The sequence below is a fragment of the Amblyomma maculatum genome, chromosome 1 (assembly GCF_055883805.1).
Source record: "Amblyomma maculatum isolate TAMU_Amacu chromosome 1, ASM5588380v1, whole genome shotgun sequence".
Taxonomy (NCBI): domain Eukaryota; kingdom Metazoa; phylum Arthropoda; class Arachnida; order Ixodida; family Ixodidae; genus Amblyomma; species Amblyomma maculatum.
The window spans coordinates 299,386,765-299,402,398 of NC_139344.1; the positions used below are offsets into that span (position 1 = coordinate 299,386,765).

Genomic DNA, 15,634 nt, shown 5'->3' on the forward strand with positions numbered 1-15,634 from the left:
GATTATTATGTAGCCGCGATGATGTTCGCAATGGAGCTTCAAGGGGAAAGAGGCATGGTCTCGGGCTATGAACATATTTCTGAAAGAGGCATAAAAGGGCGAGTTGTCGACGAAGTTCTAATGGCTGAAGCGAAATGTCCTGTTTAATTACTGTAATGCTGGAGTATGGTTTGTAATTGCCTGAAATGAAGCGAGCGGCTCTATTCTGCACAGATTCTAGTTGGCAAGTCAAATATTTTTGATACCGTGACCAAACAGCTGAAGCAAATTCTAGCTGCGGACGGACGAAAGTTAAAGGGCCCCTGAAACGCCATTTACGGCCGTATTTTGATGCTACATGTGTTTAGAGGTGGTCTTAGTGAGCATCGAGATCACATTCAAAAAGCTCTGCGTGTTAGCTGTAATTTACAAATAATTTTGGAAAATTGCCGCTCGCAGCCGATTTGGGCGACTCACCACCGTGCGTTTTCAGCCGCCCAGCCCATGCGACGTCATTGGGGTTAGCGTTATCATTGGCCATGGCCATATGACGTCACGTGTAATTTTTGCAATTATAGATTTTAAAATTAGCACTATTCTTCCTGAAAGTAGTATTTTATTCGTTAGTTATTACTGTACATTAAAGAAAGGTAAGAATTCTGCGCGCATCTTGATAGAAGCGGAACACTTCCGGCCGAGAGAGATCCGTCTGCTCGCAAAAGCACGTGTTGCCCGGTTGTCAGTCTGGAAATCTCACGATCCCAACTGCTGCTGCTTTTTTTCTGGTCTGCAATGGACCACCATTGCTGTGTAGTTGGCTGTAAAGCCGAGGACAGGAAAGATGTTATAATGCGACATCGTGTCCCTACAAAGCAAGGTGTCACGCGGGAAAGCTGGCTCCAACGCGTCGGGCTGTCATCGTCGGACAAGCGCCAGGAGCTCAGAGTTTGTGGCCGCCACTTTTCCCGTGACGCATACCAGTATAATCCCAGTTTGGCGCAGCAAACTGGCCTCAACGTGAGACGTCAACGCCTCAAGTCCGACGCTTTGCCGACGCAGTTTCTCCCTGGAATGGTAAGTTTTCTGGGTTGCGAGTTATTGTGGAAACACGCGTAGCATGGCTCGGAGTCTCGCATGGAAGTGCATGAAGCCTAGCGGAAGTTTTGCAGGCGCAGATTCCTTGCGCGCAAACCGCTCTTGCGAGAGGACCACAACAAGTTAAGGCGCTGAAAATGTATGAAAGGGAGCTCTCGCCCTGCGGCGCGCGGATAAGGAAAAAAAAAAAAAAAAGATAAGGCGACCTGCGCACATGGAACCATGAATTGACTCCTGGACTAGTAGGAGACCACCCTGGAAGACTTTTTTTTTTTTTAAATAAAGTTGTTTCCATCCATCCAACATACACTAACGTGTACGCGATCACAACAATCGCAGTATAATTTGCCTGGGTGGTGCAGTGGGTTAGGGCGGTCGACTGCTGTGCCCAAGGCACAGCGGCCGCTTTTCGACGGAAGCGCAAGCAAGGTGCCCGCGTACCGGTGCGGACAAAAGTAAACGGAGCACGCTTTTTCTTCATTTTTCACTCGGTGCATATTTGAAACTGGTAGTCGTGGTATGCGTGGACCGGTAGTAGACGCAAGTGCCCTTTCACGGGCAAATATTTCCTGATCTCCAGTGAGGAAGGCGTTATTTTATATTTGACTGAAAAAGCCTAACTGCTCCGTTTACTTACGTCCGCACCTGTACATGTGCTGTGCGATGTCACTCAGTGCTGTGCGGCGCCTCGTCTGAGTCGAATTTGGGGCGTTGAACCCCATAAACCAAGCCTGACTTGTAATAAAAAAATACCAGCACACTAATCACAATACAGACCAACTGCATCCCCCCCTCCCCCACCCCCCATCCACCTAAAGATATGCTTATTTTACAGTGCGTTTAGTCTACTCTTGATCTTTGCCTTTTAACACCTGTATATGCATGTCTTTCTCATTCATGAAGCGGAAAATTGAAGGGGAAATTGGCTCGTTATGATACAATTAATGAAAGGAGCCAACAGTCGAGTCCAAGGTAAATGTAGGTTTTTTTTTAATACTTTTGTGGTTGATATTGATCAGAATTAGTCCTGTAACGATTTTAGGCAGAAAGATAATTAAATACCATGTGGAAGGAAAAATAACATGTGGTATATAGATAAAAAAAAAAAAAAGAAGGTATCCCCTATGACCTTGCACTTGCAGACTGTTGTCTCCTTTCATTCTCATTCATGTGCAGAATAATAAAACTGCCATTAACACAATGTTGATTACGCACAAATTTTCTTTCTTTTCCTAGCATGGCAATCCATCATCGCCAGGAAGCCCGAAAGACCTCAGCACTACAGAGGTTTCCTTTGGACAGGTTAGTACTGTTATCATGGTATTAATAACAATGTATATATACTTTTATATTTATATTTATGTATATTTAGGCCATATATATAACTTTGGAATATGTTGCACACATATATGATGGCTCTATTGCTAGAAGCTATATAAACTAGCACAACTGTTGCTATGTCATTATGCTTTCATGCAGTTAGTTACGTGTTCAACCATTGCTTCAGGCACCTACCAGAGGTGATCCAAATACCACAGCTCTTCCTGTAGAGGTGAGAATATTTTGGATAGTTCATTTTGTCCAGTGGATGATGCAAATCTTTTGACATATGTACATGCTGAATTTTCAACTGTACTGAACAGCTTTGTATTATATTGCATATGATGGCTCTATTGCCCGAGTAAGTAAGCTATGCAAATTAGTGCAAATGTTATGTCTGCTTCCATGCACAAGCTCGATCATTGCTTGAGGCACCTTCTGGAAGCAATTAAAATGTAACTCTTCCTGTATAGATGAGATTATTTTGGAGTTCAAATAGTTAATTTTGTTTAGTGAGTGATGCAAGGCTTTGGTGTGCACTGGCACACCAAAAAAAGAAACTCTGAGCACATATATTAACTGGATTAACATGGGAGACCCGACGTTCAAAAATAATGAGCTGCTGGATTGGTTCATGGAACAGTGTATTAGTCGACTGTCCTGCACTGTGTCTTTTGTTAGTGCTGCTAACATGCCTCCAAATTTTTCAGGGCTCTTGAAACTCCACAAACTACAGCTTGTCTGTGCAAATTTTTTAGTCATATCAGTTCTCCACTTTCAGAATATTTGTGTATGTGTAGCAAGTTGACAATGTTTGCATTTTGTTACGGGCAGTTCACTCTATACAGCACCTGAAAATGAAAGCATGAAAAATTTCAAATCTGCAACCATCATTATAATTATGAATATCTGTCTGCAGGAAGCATAAACCAGCGGGGCCTTCAACTACTCGCACGCATACTGTAACACAATGTGGGAGTGCCATTCTGTTGGTAAGTCATTATTGATAAAGATGTTGCAGTGTTGTGAAAATGTATTAAAGAGCTATATGATTGATTACATTAAACGTAGATGGGGTGCTTGCGAATAATTTTAAATATATGAAATTTTTCCAGGCACACAGGTGTCTATTGGATTTAAATCTCTAGTCAGCACCAAGGTTCAAACAGAGAAGCCTGCCACCAGAGAAGTCGGTGGCAGGCTGCTATCACTGGCCAGTTACTGCTATCACTGGCCGCTCGTTAGAACAGAACTTCTTTCATCAACTTTTGTGCATTTGCTGGCTATGGCAGGCAAGAAAATTTGTCATTTAAGCACTGTTCATTAGGCAAAAAAAAGAAAAGAAAACTTGACGAAATACGTCACCTATGTGTCACATATTCACTCATTCAAACCTGCAAATATACCCTCCCTGTGACACAGTCCATTCGAATGATAGCGTTCATAACTCTCATGCATGGCTTGACATAATTAAGGATGTGGTAATACTCACAATGGGTCAACAAATATTGCCTTGATGAGTCTATAGAAACCACGCCTCATACATACCTTGCACACCACTAATCTCGGACGTGGTGTTAGGATATTCACAGTTGCGTCAGGTAGCAAAAGGGCAATTTTTCCTTACATAATATGGTCATGCTGTGTCTGCCTAGTGTACATTAGTGCTGTCTTTAGAGCTACTACGGAGCCATCACATGCACTTTGAAGTTTAATTTTGCACAAATATTTGAACAAGTCACTAAGATGCACAAGGATATTTGATTCTGTTGTGAAAAAAATATAAGTTGCGTAGCCCTAAAGTGTACCTAATTTGCCATGGCATTTTTCTGTTCCCTGTTGATAGAATGAAAAAAAAAAAAATGCATACCTACTATAAACTTTGACAGCAGCTTTATTTAGCACATTTTACAGCCAAGACATTCCGAGATGAACATCCACGGCTGCTACGTATTAGTTCATAATATTAACAATCACATGGCACCAATCGCTGACATCACTGCACTTCTTTTTCAGCGACCATCAGGATGAAACGGCCCAGTCAGCGATTGAGGAACCCCTCTACAAAGAGCGAAAATTCCTTGTGTTCGAGGGTTGCCTGCGGCAGCTTCTTGAGACCTGAACAATGTGCGGGCAAACAAGAACCCTTTACTTTAGCATAGCGGGAAGCCTTGTGACTGCGAAGGGGACATGCTCACTGCAGCATTCTTTCCTCTGGAAAAGCCAACCACTGGTTGAAGGAAAAGCAGCAAGAAATGTCCTCCTGGCTGCAGGCATCTTGTTCTCTGGCTGCGGTATAGCTTCAGTTCTTCGGTTCCTGCAATCCATTGGGGTGCAAGGCATCACAGAGGGGACCTACTACAACTACCAACGGGCATACTTGCTACCTGCCAGAAATGAGGTTTGACAATAAGGATATCTCTCGTACAACTTTCAAGTCAAAGTATATGTCATTAACTCGATAACTAGATGTCGCATCCTTTCATGACAACAACTTGAAGCTACAATGCAACATATAAAATGCAGCATATATGCAACAGTGGAGGCATTGCAGTGCAATGCACCTGCTACTGCACATCTCTGTTGCCTTTGGCTACATGTTTAATAGACCAGCTGCATGCTCTAGTACTGAAGGCATAATTTTTGCAATATTTTTTTTTTAGTAAATGTGCTGTGAGAAAAGTGAAAAGCAATGCAGCATTTGAAACCTGCCCCCCTCATCCTAATATGCATTAAGGCAACCACATGACTGCAAGTTTGTAGCCTCTAAATTGAACATCTCCTTCTTTGCAGCTTTTTCAGCAAAGGCAAGCAGAACTTGCTAGTGAGCTTGTAGGGACAACAACAGACCTGGCAGGGGATGGTCGCTGTGACTCGCCAGGCTACAGCGCAAAGTACATGACTTGCAGTGTACTAGCTGTGCAGAATGGAGCCATTTTGCACACTGCACAAGTTCAAGTCGGTGAGGTAATGCGACTCATCCTTTCCGACAACTGAGGTTCCTCCTAACATCACATCCTATCTTACGGCATTTCAACCCTTCTACTCCAACTTCAGTGCACACGGACGCAAGTGGCATAGGCCTCAGTGCTGTCCTCGTTTAGCGCTATGACGACTGTGAACATGTGATTGCTTACGCCAGTCGGACTCTAAGCAAGACTGAGCACAACTACACCATCACCGAGCAGGAATGTCTCGCGGTTGTTTTCGCCGTGCAGCGGTTTCGCTGCTACCTGTACAGAGAGCTTTTCGTAGTAGTAACCGATCACCATTCCGTATGCTGGCTACTCAATCTCTGTGATCCGTCTAGTCGCCTAGCCCGCTGGGCACTTCGCTTGCAAGAATACGACTACAGCATTTCATACAAAAGTGGCCGACGGCACGCAGATGGAGACTGCCTCTCCTGGTTGCCACCTGCCACGACGGAATGCGACGCGGACAACTTTGATCATTACGTCACTGCTTTATCTCAGAGATTTCCAAATACTCATACCTTTTGAACCGAGGAACACACCGATCAGCATCTGGAGTCGTTCTTAGCTGCTGCTCACGACCCAAGCTCGAACAGCCAGTTTTGCCTATGCCTATGTGATGGCCTGCTATACAAAAACGTTTACTCTTGTGGCTGCTTGCTCCAGGAAAGTGTCTTGTTTTTTTCACCGAGCCCACGTCCCCACTCCCTGTACGGCCGCCGCTACCGGCCAACTCTGCGATTACGATACCTCATTAGATAAGAAGGCTGTGAGAATCCGTTTTGCTACAGACTGTCGGTTAATTGAATATTCTTTTTGCCTTTGTTTAAACCTTGGCTTGGCTTAGTATTTTACGCTGTGTTTTTGTGTAACTCTCGCCCTTACTTACTATCTCTGGAATACTTGCTTTGTTATTTTATAGTCTTCTTTATCGCAGCGTTTGTTCATTGTCGGTTTTTTCTCGTGTCATTTATTGAGTCGTTTTTTATTACTATCATGTCCTGGTGTTTTATTAATTTTTTATGCAGTGTAATTTGGACTACTACCTATATATGTTCCCATTGTGTGTTAAAGTGACGCATAAATGTATTCCTTGATCACACACCAACACACGCACTTCACTGGTTTGCCGGCCTAACTTTTAACTGTGTTCTCAAACCTCATAGAGGGACGACGGGTAACCGTAAAGTGGATCCCGCGCCTCTGTTAATCGTTAAAGGCGGGGTTTGGGACAATATAAAACAGACCAAAACTGCAGGAAAGGTATTACATATGCTAAAAAATTACAAAAATTACAAATAGGTCAATGAGCTGCAAGGATTCATGGGATTTGCCAACTTTGAGAAAAATTTGTGGCACAACCTGCATACTCTAGTGCAGTGAAAAGAACTGCTCCCTCCCCCCCCCCCCTCCAAAAGAAATTGCATGAGTGCACTCAATTCTGCTTAGGTGCAGTAATGTTAAAGCACTGCGGATTATGTCACACTGCTTAAATTGGTCCGACATTACGCTAGCAAACCTCGGCCGCACACGTCCAGATGGCGTACGTGTATGCCATATTTACCCAGGTTAAATGAAGAAGTGGTGCAGACGGTACTTCATGAAGATCACAATGTTTGCCGCACAGCTGAACAGTATGTTGTAGTTTGAACTTGAAGAAGAGAATGATGCTTACTGCACAGCATGAGAGTGTGTTGCAAAGTGCATTGCTCGTACCGTAGACGGGGAATGCCTCAGCCCACATAACCAAAGCAGAAGCCAGTGGAGGCCGCTTGGAACCGTCAAAGCCGACAGCCCACCATCACACACCCACGTAACTGGTCGGAATGCTCTGCCCCAAGGCAGGTGACCTCTTCCCCTTGGATAAATGCTCCCTTCTTCTCTCCTTGCAAATTTCATAGTGGTCTTTTTCTGCAAAGCTGTAAATTCTTCAGTTCTGCTCCTTCTATCTGGTGCTCTGTTCTATACTGCCTTTCGTTTTCCTTTGACTATCCTGCACAGATGAATAAAATGTAAACACCAACAATGGAAAAAGCGACCATGAAAAGAAGCCACAGAAGAGGAGATATGCGGATAGAAAAGCGACAGTAAAAACTAGAAACATATTCACAAATCTCAAGGAAGCAAGATAACAAGCCAAGCTGTCGACAAAGTTCAGGCCCCAGAAATTGCAAGAGAACAAGTTAAAAACATCCTTATCAACAGTGCCAAATGAATGAATTATGAAAGAAGCTCCTCGCTCTATAAAATGCCAGAGGGATAAATATTAGAACAGGCAATGACAAGGTCTCCCAGCCCAACTAAGTGATTCCTGCGGTACAGGCCACAAAATGAGAAGCAGTGGCTACCTTAGCTGGCAGAATTTGTGTATATATATTCACTGTGAAAGGAGAGCGATTATATGCACAGTTAGATACAGCTGATAATCAAGAAATAGGGGATTATGTCCAGGCATGACAGCTGGTGATAGCCGAGACAGCTAAAATAAGGCTTTTAGAGCATTCGCTCTACTTCTCCCGTGCACAAACCTCAAAGTGAATGCAATGTTGACTTTGAACTCTCACGCTGTGCAGCAAACAATGTCATCTTTATAGCTTAGACATGAGAGCACTATGCTATTGCCACAACCTATCACACCTCGTAGTAAAACTACAACACACTCTCCTCTGTACAGTGAACATCGCCTCCATCAATTTATAATTGCAAGACATTTTCGTGCGCTACAATGATCATCGTTTTAATGTTTCATCTACTCCTTCTCCTTCATTAAACTTACGGAAATACACCGTGCACATACGCCACCTCACTATAGACGGAGGTTGCAACCGTGCCAGACAGCCTGCCGAGACCATTGAACAAAGAGAAGCCAGACTAGCCCATTGCCAAAAAGCTGAGCAAGAGTGCAAGCGAGCCAAGATCGAAGTGGTAGCAGCAACTGTGACTGCGGCCAATGGCTAACGCTCATGAAATTTGGTTCAAGGACAGTTGAACCTGCACAACGTTTTGAAAATATGCAGTGCTGGCCCTACACTTTGGCAAACACACCTGAAAGGGACCAGCTATTACTGCAGCTTGGAGATAAGAAATGTAACACTCTGAAAGCATATTAGACTGTAAATAAATTCAAATTAATAATTCAGATCAGCAAATGCAGGAACAAGAGTTGTGGTTTGATCTGTGCTTCACCTGTATTACTCCACTGCTGGAATGGATGTATTCTGCGATCTGTTGTCATGTATTCACGGCTAGGAGTATCAATAAACAAACCTTCAAGCACTCATTTCATTGTGTCAGTATTGAGCACTCACACACTCGGTATCAATCAAAACACAGAATGCTTGTGCTGCCTCGGCACAAGCATTCTGTGTTTCGACTGTAATTTTTTTTTCTATAAAATTCCATTCCAAATAAATGAATGTTTATGGTAGATGCTTGGAAGCATGTGCTCAAGCAGACTTGGCGATGCTCAGCATTGTCCTCCATTCTGGATTGTTTTTGGATGTGTATCTTTTTTTTTTTACTAGGATTTGAATTTTCTTCCCAGGCTTTATTTTTCACTAACTAACCGTTCTACACCTTTCTTGCTTAGATATCTGCAAGTTCTGGCACTTTAGAGGTATGAGATGTCTGTTCTTAAACAGTGCCACAAAACAGACACTTGACACAGTGCATAACTTGGCGTTCATAAAATAGCATTCTCTATTTTTCCACCTTAAAAATAAACGCACTTCCATGCACCACTCGAAGCAGTGCGCCTGGCACACGTGATAAATTTTAGAATACAGCATGCAGTGAAGCGACAATCACCTGAGATTAAAGGGGAGGGTGCCTGAATCCCACGTAGCTCGCCGACGGAAATTCACGCCGAACCCGGCAAACGACGCAGGCTGGCAGGACCACCCTGTTGCCTTCGCCCAGCCTGCCCCAAATCCACTTGGTAAACAAGCGGTAGGCTATGAAGCGGTGCTGCCTGAAAATACCACGCTTTACAGTAAACGGATCATACGCACACACAAAAAATAATAATAATGCGAATCTGTCACCTGACGCTTCCGCACTACCTACTTGTTTACATCTCCGTCTCCATCGATGTTCGCTCCCTCCTCCTCTAGCGCAATGTGCACAGCCCGAAGGACTTCGGGCGTTAGGCACACGCTTTGGAACGCTGGGTGGATCGTAATGCAGCCGCCGTCTGCTGGCACACCACCAGCACCTCCGGCATGCTGCGGCAGCACACATCTTCTTCAGGTGTGGGCATGCTTTCGCAGCGGCCGCAGCGGCACCTGCGCATAAGTAAAATGTGAAAAGGCCGCGAAGCAAACACGAAACGGCATTTCGTGAAATAAGAAAGTTGTAATAACTTATGTGCAGTGGCGCGTGCGCCACGGAACGCACCATGGTAGGCCGTCTCCGTTGCCAGCGGGTGGTTCAGAAGGGCCACTCGATGGCGTGCTGCTGTCGTCGCTGTCTAGCGGATCACGAAACGGAGTATAATCATATGGATCAAAGTCCAGCTCGGCAGCGGCTTCACGCAGCCTCGCTTCGAGCTCGGGATCCATGCGATCCATGGCGACCGACACGCGAACCGCCGCACCGCAAACACGAAGGGGAAGAAATCGGAGCACTACCGGAAGTAAACAAACCGAGAGTCGGTGGCGTCACTTCGTGACGCATTATGGGCGGGGCGTCGGCCCGGACATTTTCTTCTTTTTTTGGCCGGCGCATCGGCGTGTATGAGTTGAGGGCTAAGGTGACGGGAGAGGAGGAGCGTCATTTTTAATATGGAATATCTGCGCTATTAAAGATGTTAGCCTAAAATTTTTTTGCGCTTTGCTGACTAGCGAAGGCACGCCGACCGCTCGTGCGCCTTTCTTAAGCACGGCTTTAAGCTTTTCATGGGCCCTTTAAGTAAGAGAGGCTACGTACGGTGGGCGGAGACTTGTGCAAATTACGGCGGAAGTACCCTAGCGTCTTTGATGCTTTGCTACGAATGGTGGAAATGTGCAAGGACCACGATAGGTTGGGCGTGAAATGAATACCTAGGTATTTGTAAGATGAGGCTTGGGATACAACAGAGTCATTTAATAAATAATTAAGTTTGGATACGGTCTTCTTGCGGGTGAACGTCATAACCTTGCACTTATTAACGTTAAGAGTCATTTGCCAGGTCTGGCACCAGTTAGAAATTGTGTTAAGATCAGCCTGAAGAGCTAGATGATCGTCAGTGTTGTTAATCGTGCGATAGATAATACAATCATCCGCAAAGAGCCTCAGTTGAGAAGAAATATTACTAGGCAAATCATTAATATATATCAAAAAAAGTAAAGGGCCGAGTACGCTGCCTTGCGGGACACCGGAAGTTACATCGGATAGGGGCGAGGAAAAGCCATTAACCACAGTAAACTGCTGACGCAGCGTTAAAAAGTTACGGAGCCAAGATAGCGTATGGTCATCGAGTCTAAGAGCGACTAGTTTTTCTATTAGGCGACAATGGGCTACTTTATCGAAGGCTTTCGAAAAATCCAGAAAAAAACAATCTGTTTGCTGGTTATTATTCATATTAAAGTGTATATCAGTAGAAAATTCCAATAACTGTGATTCGCAAGAGTACCCCTTCCTAAATCCATGCTGATTAGCGAAGAAAAAGTGATTAGATTCCAGGTGACGGTAAACATGGGATGCAATTATATGTTCGAGTAATTTGCAGGAAATGCACGTGAGTGAAATCGGTCGGTAGTTGTCCGGTAAATGTTTATTACCAGACTTAAACACGGGGATTACCTTAGAGATTTTCCAATCCAAAGGTAGCTGACCAACGGATAATGATTGGCGAAAAATATGACATAAAATGAGGCTGGAAGCATTAACGGTGTTCTTTAAAAATTTTGAGTTGATGTTGTCGATGCCAGAAGATGTGGATACTTTAAGATTGTTAATGATACATGCGATTCCTTCTGCAGTAACGTCGATTGGTGCCATGAATGGGTAATCAAGTTCGGCTACCATGGGCACATTGGAATAGTCTTCCCTTGTAAAAACAGATGTAAAAAACGCATTAAATGCAGATGAGCATGCACTGTCGGACAATGGTGTTTGACTATCATCATGCAAGGAAATATGAACTGGGTCATTGTTGGGGGATATCAACCGCCAGAATTTCCTAGGATTGGATTTCATAAGTGATGGTACATCGCGTGAAAAATATTTCTCTTTAGCGCTACGCAGGGCGGAAATATAGGATTTTAGGCAACATTTGTATTTAGCCCACGTGGATGTGTTTACCACGCGTTTGGCATTCCGGTAGAGCCTCTTTTTCTTATTTCTTAACTGTCGAAGATGTTTAGTGAACCACGGATTTGTTTTGTCGTTAGAAATTGAAATGAGTGGTATGTACTTGGTAACCAATACAGAAATCCTGTCTTTAAACAGCATCCAATTTTCGTCAACAGAACGATTAGAGAACGAGGGCAGGAATTCCTCGCTGATGAACTTGTCTAGGTCAGCATTGATAAGATCGAATTTACCCTTATTATAGTCTCTAATTACCTTCGGTGACTTGCCTGCATGCGTCAAGGGGATATGAAGGTCTAAATTAAGCAGCTTGTGGTCACTGAAACCGTCATGATGTGTAATAGAACCCAGTGTTTCGGGAACAGAAGTGAAAATTAAATCCAAAATATTAGAGCCACGCGTAGGCTGGCATACCACTTGGAACAGGTTAAAATCTAATAAAACGTCGATAAAGTCAGAAGAAACTTTGCATGGTGATGTCAAAAGGGACCAGTCAATATTTGGAAAATTGAAGTCACCGAATAAGTAAACGTTATCAGTAAGGAACAGCTCAGAAGCTGCAGTTACGCTGTTACGCAGATCACTGACAAATGAATGGCCAGAGTTTGGTGGACGGTAGCAAGCGCCTATCAAGAATCTATTTGCTGATGATGTGCAAGCAACCCAGAGTATTTCTAAAGGTGAATTCAGGTCTAAAATAAAGGACGAAATTGTATTTCTTATGGCTATCAGGACCCCACCACCTCTTTTGTCACTGCGATCACGCCGGTGTATGCTGAAACTGTTGTTTTCGGGGAGGATTTCTTTATCCGCTATATCAGCATGCAACCAAGTCTCGGTTAAAATGAGAATGTCAGTGTCATTGTCGGTTAGCAATGAACAGATCTGGTCATGCTTAGGCATGAGGCTTCGAATGTTAGTATATGATATGGATAGCGAACGTGCCGTCTCAGGCCTGTGAGGGTGCTCGTGAGCGCAGCTGCCGACAATAGATCGTTGCTATCTGTTTGAGGTTACTACCTTATCTGTCTCAGGGTCGTAGGTGTAGGTGGAGTTACCGATACGCAGCTTGTCAACAGACAATTTGAAAGGTTTGTCTTGCAAGCCAGCGAAATCGATTAACCTTTTTCTAGCATGCCGCATGGGCATCGAAAAGTCCTGGCTGATTGAAAATGAAGTACCCTTCAAATTGCGTGCTGAGGCCAGAACGTATTCTTTATCTTTATAATGAGCAAACTTTGCTATAATAGGCCTGATTTTGTGTGGTGAAAACCGACCTAGCCTGTGAACACGCTCAAACTGGTTACCACTCATTGATATGCCAAGGTATTCCGAGCAGAGCTTTGTAATTTTATGCTCGGACGCAGCCCAGTCCTCTTTACTGTCATCTTTGTCATAATAATCCAATCGGAGCCCGTGAGGTATTTGAATTAAAAAAATAAATAAAAAAACAGCAGCGCACAAACGAGGAACCTTTACTTACAGCGGCTAAGGTACATCGCGGCCTGTTGCACAAGGTTTTGCCGAAGCACCATCTTTTGGAATGAAGAAGCTGACGAAGTTTTTTTTTTTTTCTCAGATACACAATATGCACGAGACGCGGCCGGTTCATCGCGATGAAGCTCGTTGGTAATGCCGCGCTTACGGTGAAACATGCGCCTAATATATAACTGCATCCACATGACATATGTGTAGCGCAAAAGGACAATCGAGGGACACAGAAAAGGTACACAACACAGGTGCTGTCTGTAGAGCCTGTGTACACTCTTTGTGCTACACACTGCCATGGAGCACCGTTACCGACTCGCCCAGGTTTGCATCCTTGTGAATATAACTGCATGCTCTAAAAATGTTTCTCGCCAACAAAAGCAGTTGCCGTTTACCTTCCGTCATTTCTATCGATGCTTCGTTCCCATTGTACAGAATGCGTACTTACGTAGCATCAGATAGCGCAGTAATACGTACGCTCCTTGTTCTAGCGGTAGCCCCGTTTGCCAAAAATGCAAGTCTTCTCTGTGCACCACCGCTTTCTCTTTGGCATTTTTCTCTGCAGTCTAGTGAGAGGCACTGGGGAAACAACAATCGGGAACCGCGCTTCACCACTGGCGACATAGTAAAAAAAGAAGAGATACAGGCGAGCACAGAACGCGCGCACAAAACGAGAAAAAAAAAAAAAAAAAACAAAAAAAAAAAAAAAAACGATGCAATCGTCGCCGAGCAGGTAGAAGTGCGGAACGACTCGCATGAGCAAACACCTACACCGTAAATAAACTACTGCACCTTCGTGAAAGCAAAAGACGCGCAGAAGCAGGTTTAACACGCACGCACAACACCAGATTGCCGTATTCTGAAGAGAGAAAACTGCGTCGTCTGCTCAGGTGGCACGGATGGATGGATGGATGGATGTTGTGGCCTTCCCCTTTGTAACGGGTGGATATTACATTATAACAATATCCTGGCCTGGATCACTAACACTAACACTTACAGGTACATAGATACAGATTAATATTTTCATCTACTATTTTGGTCGCACTATCTTCCACCACTCTCTCAAGCGGCACTTGGTCTTCGCCACCCTCCCGACAAGCAGCGCCCTCTGCCGCTAATGATTGGCTTTCATTGCAAATAGCGCCATCCTCGCCCATAGGGAAGCGCGGGCGCTCGTCACAGCTGAGGACCATGACCCATAGAGTTAATACAATACAATTAACTCTATGCCATGACCATCAAAGTTGATGCCGCTGGCAATAGGCAGCTGCACGCGTTTTCTACCAGTTGCATTATAGTTGCATTGACCTTGGAAAAGTTGCAAAGTTGTCAGTACGAGCGTTTACCGGCAGGAGCGCTTGTGGTCATCTGTGCAGCGTTTGGAAGCAATGAATGAACATGCAGCGGCTGCAGTCAGAGGTCATGAGGCTGGCGCACGCGCAGTTTATTCGCGCGCTTCTTTGAGGAGGAGCCGAAGGCAAGCCCAAGGCGCCAAGGGCTTTGCCCAAGCTCGCCCGCCAGCCGGTCGCGGCTCGGACGACGCGTCACGCTGGCGCAACGGGCGTGTGCGTCGGCCACTACGGGCGAGAAGCAGTGGTTCTCAGCAAGGTTACTGTGCTTCGCGAAGCCACCCCTGCACCACCAATCGCACGTTTTGTCGACACTGCAGTCATGTGGGACGGGCACGGGGAATCGCGGCACTGACACAGTGAGTATAGTACTCTTGCATGCGGACCGAGGTTCGTTTGTTGGAGTGATGACATCTTGGGCATATCGTTGCTAGTCCTTTGAAACATGTGCGTTTCTGCTGCATATTGCGCTCTTTCAGTGTGATCTCGTTTGTATCTGATTATTGCAATGAGCTTCCATGGCTTGTCTTCAATGAGCGATTGCTTTTTATTGCCTCACTTGGGTGATTCCAGCTACGCTCGCTAGCGCTACGTCCAGTAGATTACGATGGCTTTGTTCAGTCGGTTGACTGCATCAAGGTGCCGGCGCTTGGCTAATACATTTTCTTCTAGTTTCGTGCCGATCATGACTGTTTTGGAACTGCGTTAAACACAGCAGGCGTGACGTTTGTCGTTTCTACTCGCTAACTAGTGCCTCTGTTGATTGTAAGTTTGATTGCACAGAAATGACGAGAGCCTTGTGGCCCGCTTTACTTCATCTGCCTGTGAGCGCTAAGCTCAGGCTCAGCGTCTTGTGACAATGTCGCTTTTGATGTGTACCGGCGGTTGTTGAGCGCAGAGCTATCCCGGCGCGCACCGCAATAAGCCCGGATGAATTGCCGTCGAGCAGACGACGTCCGAGGCTGGACGTCGCGGGGTCACCTCGTCTGGTTCATTCACTTGCTTTAAAACTACGCCTGTGGTGTTTACTAAGTCCCTAGAAAAAAAAAAAAAGTTGTTGGGGTTCACCATAACTGTCTATCAGGGACAACGTGCTGCGCGAAAGTTCGGTGGCTTTGTGCTCATAAAATGGCGAGAATC

General features: G+C 44.9%; 2 protein-coding genes across 5 annotated transcripts in view; one reads left to right on the forward strand and one right to left on the reverse strand.

Moving 5' to 3' along the window:
* Window positions 1–4,270: 4,270 nt before the first annotated feature.
* On the reverse strand, window positions 4,271–14,206 carry LOC146206889 (uncharacterized). 3 transcript variants are annotated; one of them, XM_084591646.1, is made up of 5 exons: window positions 9,762–10,033; window positions 9,432–9,649; window positions 9,174–9,336; window positions 6,931–7,359; window positions 4,271–4,711 (listed from the first exon to the last, which is right to left on the reverse strand). In XM_084591646.1, the coding sequence occupies exons 1-2, from the start codon at window positions 9,932–9,934 to the stop codon at window positions 9,511–9,513; spliced, it is 312 nt and encodes a 103-aa protein (XP_084447772.1). In that variant the 5' UTR covers window positions 9,935–10,033; the 3' UTR covers window positions 4,271–4,711; window positions 6,931–7,359; window positions 9,174–9,336; window positions 9,432–9,510. The 3 variants fall into 3 exon arrangements, 2 of the variants coding, with proteins under 2 accessions (XP_084447772.1, XP_084447771.1); XR_014704558.1 differs by lacking the exons at window positions 6,931–7,359; window positions 9,762–10,033 and adding an exon at window positions 13,623–14,206; XM_084591645.1 differs by lacking the exon at window positions 6,931–7,359.
* Window positions 14,207–14,552: 346 nt separating this feature from the next.
* Window positions 14,553–15,634, forward strand: part of LOC146206890 (beta-1,3-galactosyltransferase 5-like) — a 32,796-nt gene continuing 31,714 nt past the window's right edge. The window contains exon 1 of one of the 2 annotated variants that reach the window (XM_084591647.1): window positions 14,553–14,853. The gene's annotated coding sequence lies outside the window, so the exon portion shown is untranslated. The remainder of the gene's footprint in view (window positions 14,854–15,634) is intronic. The other variant, XM_084591648.1, reaches the window with a different exon arrangement.